Consider the following 9,437-nt stretch of genomic DNA (forward strand, 5'->3'; position numbering starts at 1 on the left):
CTTTTGACCTGATAAAAGAGAAAATCGGATTTAAAAGTCAAGCTCTCCATTCAAAGCCGGTCGAGAGAAAGGAGGGTGTGGGGAAGTTGAGCGGATCTTACCGGTCGGAAGGCCTCCTAGAAGATCGAAGAAGAGGAGTGGGGAGAGAGGGATGAATGTGATGCACGCGATGGGCCGAGTGCGCGGGCGGCGCGGCGCGGGCGGGAGTGCGGCGGCGGCCAGGCCTCTCCAGCAGGTCCCTGGCCTCCGGGGCGGGGGCAGGCTGCGGGGGGCCGGGCTTGCCCAGGTAACTGCCCATGAGGAGCAGTTCGGCGGGGTCGGGTCCTTCGAGCAGGGTCCGCGGCTCTAGGAGATTTCCGTTCACCGCCGACTTGGCTGGAGACGAGGCGTGCAGGGTTCGCTGGCGCCGCGCGTTCCGAACGAGCGAGGAGAGGGCGCGCGAACCGCGGGGCTCACGGCTCAGTCCCCACCAGGCCGCGGTGGCCCCCACGGCCAGCCAGGCCAGCGCCGCCGCCGCCGGCACCAGGTACAGCACGAGGCCGAAGAGCGACAGGCCGAGGAGCGCCGCCCCGCCCCGGCCCCCGCAGCCCCCGCCCCGGCCCCGGCCGTCCCTGACGCTCGCTATCGGCCGCCGCCGCTCGCCTCCGCCAGCCGCCGCAGCCGCCGGAGACATCGCGGCTCCGCGCCGCGGAGAAGACTTAAATATCCCAGCGTGCACCGCGCCGCGCGTCGCGTCACTGCGCGCCGGCTGCGTCACTGCGCCGGCGACTCGTACGCGCAGCCGCCGCGGGCAACGCCGCCGCTGCCTGGCAACGCGCTAGACCGGACCCCGCTCTGCAACTGCGGCCTCCGGAAACCGCGAGGTAGTCTTCCGTAGTCTTCCGCGCGCCCACCGAACGGCACCCACCCCGAGGTGACCCGGTAGAAGAGTCGCGTTACAAATAAAAGCTCTAGAAAGCGACCGCTCACGTAATGCTCGATCCCTGTTGTTTTCTAGAGGGCCCAACTCCCCGGAAGACGTGGTTACCGGGCACTTTTTTCACGATTGCTACCAGAGGTGGTGAGTTTTTCAACTGCCCTGTTTTGGCCAAAGGGGGTTTACACGCACAGCAACAGAGAAAAGCCAGACCAGCCACCCTTGTTAAATGTGGATCTAATTCTAATAAACTCCCGATCACGCAGGCTAGTAGTGTCATAGACTGCGGATCAAACCTGAAGCTGCAAGCTAAGTTCGATTTCCTGCCATACAAATTGGTTAAGTGGGACAGTTACCTACCAAAGTTCACATCATGGTTCAGAATCGGGTAGATTTTGAGGATCTGTGATCCATTTAGCGATGTTAAATATGATGGTCTGGGAAAGTGGATGGGTGGTTGGCGAGGGCTGGGGAGCATGTTGGGGGTCGGAAAATGGAGAATGACTGCTAAAGGGTAGGGTTTTCTTTGGGGGGAGGAATGTCTTAAAATTAGATTATGGTGGGGTTGCACAACCCTGTGAATTCTATGGTATGTGAATTTTATCTTAATAAAAAATATTTAAAAAAGGCTTGGCGGTCTCCCAATTCAGATTTTGATCTAGCTCAGCTTCCTCGGCCATTCATTCACTCCACTACTGATAGACATGAAAAGACAGGATCTCTGATCTCTAGTGGAGAAGAAAGATGCATAAGTAGAAAGCTATTCACTGTGGCCAGCATGATAACAGAGGAACAGAAAAGAGAGGGAATGATAAAGGAGAAGACAGGCTTGGAGGTGTTTCTTGAGCCAACAAGAACTGGCTAAAGCAGGTTCAAGGCAGATGCAGGAGCACTGTGCAAAAGCACAGAGATGGAAAGGAGTCTGGCTGGAGATTAGGAGGTTTGAGGGAATAGAGAGGTTAGAAAGATAGGCACAGCTCAGTACAGAGGCCTCTGGAGCAACCTGAAGAGATGAGAAAGGCAGGCAGTTCTCCCCAACCCATTGCAAGTGTAATTCTGCTTCTGTCTGTCTGATTTCATGAAAGACTTCATTTGAAAAGAAAATGGGGTGGGCTGTGTTACCTAGGAATAGATCTCTGCAGTAGCAGTTGAAGAGCCGGACAAGAGCCAGGCTCCAGCGAGTTAAATTGTAAATGGAAAACCAGGAAGTAGAGGCAGTGAGTGCAAACTTCCCATTCAAGGAATCTGGATAAGGAAGAAGAAAGTATCTAGCTCAGCAAATTATCATATATTACTGATATTCAGAGGAAGAGCCAGACATAAAAGCCATCAGTGTACACATGCCATGAGACTAAGATTACTTGGGAATTAATAGAGATGGAGAGGTGAGACTTGAGCCTCAGGACACCCCAGTGTTTAGAGGTTGAAGAAATGGACACACAAACCTGCAAATCATTTAGTAAAATATAAATATGACTGCATTAAAATTTAACACTTCTGTATGGGAAAAGACAACATAGATGCTAAAAGACAAGCTCAGACTGATAAGAAACAACTAATACAAACCCAAAAAACCTCATATAACTCATGTAAAAACCAAGTAACTAGAATTTATAAGGAACTCCTAAGAATCACTACAAAAAGACTCAACTGTAAAAAAAGGACAAGTGATATAAAAATATAGTTTATAGAATAGGAAACCCAAATGGCCAATAATAATAAATACATATGTACATGTATATCTGTAAATCCTCACTAGGAATCTAGGAAATCTTTACTGAAGTAACAAGAAACCATTTTGCATTCCTTTGCAGAAGTAGAAAAATTTAACAGTTCAACAAGGTTAAATTGTGGAAGGATGTGGAACAAATGGAATGCTGTGCTGTCTGTAGATACGTAAAACTACAATCTGGAAAGCAACATGACAATATCTAGTAAGACTGAAGAAATAGGTACCTTATAACCTTGCAATCCCATTTCTGGGTACAAAGATAGTCATTGCAGCATCATTTGTATTATTCACAATTTGAACACACCTAAATGTCTAATGTCTACCAACCAAGAATGGAGGAACAGTGGCATAATTCATATAATGAAATACTATAAAAGCAACTGAAAATTAACCACCTTTCCAGCCATAATTAAGTGATTCCAGGCTAGTTCTCCCGCCATGAACAACTATGAAAATGGACAAAATTTATGAAGCAACTACTTTCAGACAGCAACAGGAAGTGCAAGACTGATCCCTGAGAGGAAACTCATAAAGCAAGCCCCGAAAATCACCGAGTTCCTCTAAGCAGAGACAGTTTCCCAAGGGTAGTGCAGACAGCTAGAGTATGAGCAGAGTAGGGAGATCCCATGGGGCTGAGGAGGCAGAAATAGACTTGATAGATGAAACCACTGGAAACCACTGGGCAGAGCAATGGAAAGGAAGGTGTCATGCAGACAGGGAGTTCCAGAAGTCTATGTGTGAGTCCCCTAAAAATCTGGCTGAAGGCTGGTATGATGATTAATTTTATGTCTCAACTTGACTGAGCCTCAGGGTGCCCAGGTACTTGGTTAAAGATTATTTTGGGGTATGTCTGTGAGAGTATTTCTGGATGAAATTAACATTTGAGTTGGTAAACTAAGTAAAGAAGATTGCCCTTCCACAGTGGGTAGGCCTCAACCAATCTGCTGAAGGCCTGAATGGAACAAAAGTCCTGGGTAAGAATTCTCTCTGCCTGGCTTCTAGCTGGGACATCTATCTTCTCTCTCCTTTCAGACTTGAACTTGGAACTAACTCATAGTATCGGCTCTTTTGCTTCTTAGTCCTTTGGCCTTGGACTGAAACTATACCATTGGCTCTCCTGGGTCCCCAGCTTGTCAACTATAGATCTTGGGAGTTCTCAGCCTCTGTATTCCATGAATCAATTCCTGATAGTGTGTGTGTGTGTGTGTGTGTGTGTGTGTGTGTGTGTGTGTATCCATCCTATTGGTTCTGTTTCTCTGGAGAACTCTGAATAACGCAGCCAGGCAGTATATGCACAGAGAGGGTCCCTGAGGCTTACTAGAAAGCAAAGTACTAAATGGGTTAAGATTAGAACAGAGATACTAAGAGTTAGAACACTCCTGGGGTAAGAGTTATGGCCCTACCAAAATGGAGAGATCTCAAAAAGTGCATCTTTTTTTTTTTTTTAAGATTTTATTTATTTATTTGATAGAGATCACAAGTAGGCAGAGAGGGAGCGGGGAAGCAGGCTCCCTGCTGGCAGGGAGCCTGATGCGGGGCTCGATCCCAGGACCCCGGGATCATGACCTGAGCCGAAGGCAGAGGCTTTAACCCACTGAGCCACCCAGGTGCCCCGATGAAAACATTTTTTTTTTTTAAGATTTATTTATTTATTTATTTATTTAGAGAGAGAGAGAGAGAGAGAGAGAGAGGAGTGAGAGTGAGCACAAGCAGAGTGGCAGGCAGAGGGAGAAGCAGGCTCCCTGCCGAGCAAGGAGCCCGATGTGGGACTCGATCCCAGGACGCTGGGATCATGACCTGAGCCGAAGGCAGCTGCTTAACCAACTGAGCCACCCAGGCGTCCCCCGATGAAAACATTTTTAAGTGCTGGTGTGGGGAGGGGGAACCTTGTCACCCCAGAATTCTGTGCTTAGCAGAAAATCCTTCAAAAATGAGAGTGAAAGACATTTCCTGATAAATAAAAACTAAGAGAACTCATCACTGGCAGAACTGTACTACAAGGAATGTTAAAGGCTGCCCCCCCCTTTTTTTAAGATTTTATTTATTTGAGAGAGAGAGCAATCGCAAGTAGGCAGAGAGGCAGGCAGAGAGAGAGGGGGAAGCAGACTTCCCGCCGAGCGGAGAGCCTGATGCGCGGCTCGATCCCAGGACCCTGAGATCATGACCTGAGCCAAAGGTAGAGGCTCAACGCACTGAGGCACCCAGGCGCCCCCAGGGCTGCCCTTTAGACCAAAGGGAGCTAAGACCAGATGGAGATGTGGAACTACGTGAAGGAATGAAGACCATCATGGTAAACAAGTGGGTAAATGTAAAAGACTTTTTTCATGATATAAGAATTGATTGTTTGAAGTAAAAATAAAGACACATTGTATAGGTAGATGTAAAAAATATAGAAGGAAAAGACGTAATAATCACCAGAAGCTGGGCTGTGGGGAGGGTAAGTGTAATTATACTATTGTAAGGTTATTATATTTGTGATATGGAAGGCAGGAAGTGGGACATGTGCAGTACCAGGTCTGCCATGAGAAAGGGTATGGTGAGATAGAAATAGGAAAGTGATGTGTAAAGGTGTTCGATAGTGACTATACCCTGGATCGTAAGGAAGTCTTAATAAATGTAAAAGAGTTGATATAAAGCAAAGTGTATTCTCTGAGCATAATGGAATTAGACCAGAAAATCAGTAACAGAAAAAAAAGGAGAATCTCCAAACACTTGATAATTAAACAACACAATCTAATTAATCCAAAAGTCAGATAGCAAATCTCAAGTGACCTTAGAAAAAGTTTTGAAATGAATTACAATGAAAATATAATGTATCAAAATCTATGAGAGGCTTTTACTCCAGAAGATAATGGGACAACAGATTTACCCTCTGACCTAGAACAACAAAATCCAACAATATATGAAACAGTGGTTTCCAAGACTACAAGTTAGACAACAAGGGACAATGTTCACTGAATTGAGAAATAGTGTGAGCCCTATGATCATCACACTTACTGTCGAGTTTCTAGGCAGTGTTACAGAAAGGAAAGGAACATAGGAAGAGCCCAGTAGATTTCCTAACTTGAAATACAGGGCTAAGAGTTTGGGGAGATCAAAACAGCTAAAGTTTAAAATACAGAATACCAGAGAGAAAACTGTGATGAGTTCCCAGAGACCTACAGAGGTTTCTCTTGACGAGTTAGCACAGTACTCATGAGTGTATGTTTACAGGGAAACTACCCAAGGCCAAGAAAAAAACCATCCAAAAGTATTAAAAGAAACAGGATCTGGCACTAACAAAGGGTCAAGAATCATGTTTATTCTCACCAGTCAGACTGTAAAAAACTCATAATACTCAGGAAGGTGCTGCCTCAGTTGTGGGAAATAATCAGCCTCATACTGAGTAGTGCTCTGGACCTACCTTACAGATCATAAAAGCAAAACCTGAAAGGATCAAACTGTTTCTAACAATCTTACCTACATCCCAAAACAAAGTTCAAGAGAATGTACAGGACTAAAAAAATGACTAGCACTCAATAAGGTAAAATTCAGTGTCTGGCATCCAAACAAAGATCACCAGGCCCGTAAACAAGCAGGGAAACAGCTCATCAGGAGGAGAGTAATCAATCAAAACCAACGCAGAACTAACACATGTTAAGATTAACAGAGGACAATAAAAATTATTTTATTCCCTATGTTCAAAAAGATAGAGATTGGAAAAAATAAGATATAGTGGCCTCAAACTTCCCAAACATAAAAAATACACATCGTCATATCTGAAGCTCAATCTCAAGTACAAGAAACAGAACTATAACTAGGACTTGGTAATACAACTCAGTGTGGAAGAAGAGAAAGAAACTATTAACATCATAACGAAGAGTTACGGAGAGAGAGTTGAGGAGATCAACACTGGCAATTCTAAAGGTCTAACTGCTGAGACGGGAAGCTGCCACCACCACCACTACCACAACTGCACATTCTAGAATGGAGCCAAATGGAACTGCATGGTTGACAAGCTACTGCAGAGGATAGGGAGAAGAAATCGGTCCCTAGTTAGCAGAGAAAATAGGGGTGGAGAGGTTACGAGTAGGAGGGAGAAGACAAAGAAGAGAACAGTTTAGGCCTGGGTATGTGAGGTACCCCCCAAATAACTGAATTGTTCAAAATGAGTGATACAGATAAGACCCTAAAGACAGCTAGAGAAGAAAGATATGTTACTTATAGAGGGAAAAAAGATAAGGATAATACCAAATATCTTCTTGGAAACAATGTGAAGGAGACGACGGCAGAGTAACACCTTTAGAGTACTGAGAGAAAAAACTGCAAATCTAGAATGATATACCTAGTGAAACTATCTTTTAAGAAGGTGAGATAAAGAGGTCTTCAGGCATACAAAAGCTAAAATAATTCATCACTACCAAACTAAAAGTACAAGAAATGTTAAAAGATGCCCTTCGGGCAGAAGGAAAATGATCTCAGATAGAAACCTGGATCTACGTAATGGAAGGAATACAGAGCACTGGAAATGGTAACTGTATAGGTAGATACTTATGACCTTTCCTCCTCATTATTTAAATCTCTTTAAGACATAACTGAGTGACCTAAGCAAAACAGCAGAGTAGGCAGCTTCAAGCTCCCATCCTCCCAAGAGAAATAAAACAAAACAAAAAACAAACAAAAAAGGTAGTAACTATCAGAACCAACTTTATCAGAACTCTAGAAAACCATCAGAGGTTTACATCAACCAAACAAATGCTGAATCAAGAAAACAGCAATTTTATTTTATTTTACTTTTTTAAAAGTTTTATTTATTTATTAGAGAGAGGGAGAGAGACCAAAAGTGGGCAGAGCAGCAGGCAGAGGGAGAGGAAGAAGCAGGCTCTCTGCTGAGCAGGGAGCCTGATGTGGGGCTCGATCCCAGGATCCTGGGATCATGACCTGAGCTGAAGGTAGCCGCTTAACCAACTGAGCCACCCAGGTGCCCCGAAAACAGCAATTTTAAAGTGGTGGAAAACTTTGTGGGTTTTTGTTTGTTTGTTTGTTTTTTACTTGCCCTTCTCCCACATACTCCCCATCTTGGCAGCAATCTTGAAGACAGAAACCTACATTCCCAGTGTGGGAACCTGGTCGCTGGTTCTCCAGAGAACACACTAGATCTTTTTTGCAAATTACTATGTGTAATCTGCTCTATATGGGGGCCACCTGAGGGACTGATGCAGGAACTTGTCTCTATTTTGCAAACGTGGAACTCACTCAGGCTAGAAAAGCAATGGGCATTGCTTGAAAACACTGCAAGAAAAATAAACCACCACAGATGCATTGGGGAAAAGTTTACAGTTGAGACACACAATGAACCACTGTTATAGACTGAATTTTTTTTCCTCTAAAATATCTGCTGAAACCCAGTGCTCAATGTAACTGTATTTGGAGATTTTTTTTTTTATTTTTGAAGACTTTATTTATTTACCTGACAAGAGAGAGAGGGTGAGCACAAGCAGGGGGAATGGGAGAGGGAGAAGCCTCCCTGCTGAGCAGAGAGCCTGATGTGGGGCTCGATCCCAGGACTCTGGGATCATGACCTGAGCTGAAGGCAGATGCTTAACTAACCGAGCCACCCAGGCACCCCAGAGATAGGTTCTTTAAAAAGGTAGTCAGGGGCGCCTGGGTGGCTCAGTGGGTTAAAGCCTCTGCCTTCGGCTCAGGTCATGATCTCAGGGTCCTGGGATCGAGCCCCACATTGGGCTCTCTGCTCAGCGGGGAGCCTGCTCCCCCCCCCCCCACCGCCGCCTGCCTCTCTGCCTGCTTGTGATCTCTGTCTGTCAAATAAATAAATAAAATCTTAAAAAAAATTAAAAAAGGTGGTTAAACTTCAATGAGGTCATGTGTGGAGCCCTAATCGAATATGACTAATGTCCTTAGAAGAAGTAGAGGTGGCTCAGTTGGTTAAGGGTCCTTCTCTTGGTTTTGGCTCAGGGCATGATCTCAGGGTCTGGGGATTGAGCCCTGTGTCAGGCTCCCAACTCAATGGGGAGTCTGCTTGAGGATTCTCTTGTTCTGCCCTTCCCCCTCCCCTCTCTAAAGTAAATAAATAAATCTTAAAAAAAAAAAAAAGGATGAAGAAGAAGTAGAGACCCCAGGGAGATTTGTGTACAAAGAAAGACCATGTGAGAACACAGCAAGAAGATCGACATCTGCAACCAAAAAGAGAGGATTCAGGAGAAGCCAGCCCTTACCAACACATTGATCTTGAAATTTCAGCACCTAAGAACTGTGAAAAAATTAATTTCTATGTTTAAGCCGTCTATGTTTAAGTCTGTGGTATTTTGTTATGGCAACCCCCTAACAGACTAATACAGACTGCCTAAAGAATGGGAGGGAAAGCTGGTGAGTTTCTTTGGGAAATCAGGGCATTTGTAATTACCCATGTATAAGAGAGAATTTAGAGGTGTGTCCTCAGAATATATCTGACAAGACCCTAAGTTTTTACCTTGGTCTGATCCCTAGAATCAGTAGAGGCCTGGATAAGTGTTGTTGTTGTTTGTTTGTTTTTTTTTTCTCAAACGCTGCAACATGGAGGCAATCTAAAAGGATTAGGAGAAGTGGGTTTTTTTTTTCCTTCTATATTTAGCTCCTGGTATTCAAGGACCTCTCTATCAAGCCATTAGCTGAACACAAGCCAACATGATGGAGACTTCAGTGACCACACATGACAATCATTTAGTCTGCAAAAATAGTTCAGAAAAGTCACAAAACAAGTAGACTATTACAACCTTCAATGACTTAATTAAAAAAAAAAAACATGAACAG

The 9,437-nt window shown here is 44.6% G+C and overlaps 1 protein-coding gene across 1 annotated transcript in view; it reads right to left on the reverse strand.

The window, feature by feature from the left end:
- The window catches only part of LOC308359688 (nuclear envelope pore membrane protein POM 121C-like), a 29,121-nt gene extending 28,442 nt beyond the window's left edge, over positions 1–679 (reverse strand). The window contains exon 1 of the mRNA XM_080830920.1: positions 102–679. Coding sequence (XP_080687046.1) covers positions 102–673 — 572 coding nt within the window. The 5' untranslated portion in view covers positions 674–679. The remainder of the gene's footprint in view (positions 1–101) is intronic.
- Between the last annotated feature and the right edge of the window lie 8,758 nt (positions 680–9,437).

Source organism: Martes martes, assembly GCF_963455335.1.
Source record: "Martes martes genome assembly, chromosome: 18".
Taxonomy (NCBI): domain Eukaryota; kingdom Metazoa; phylum Chordata; class Mammalia; order Carnivora; family Mustelidae; genus Martes; species Martes martes.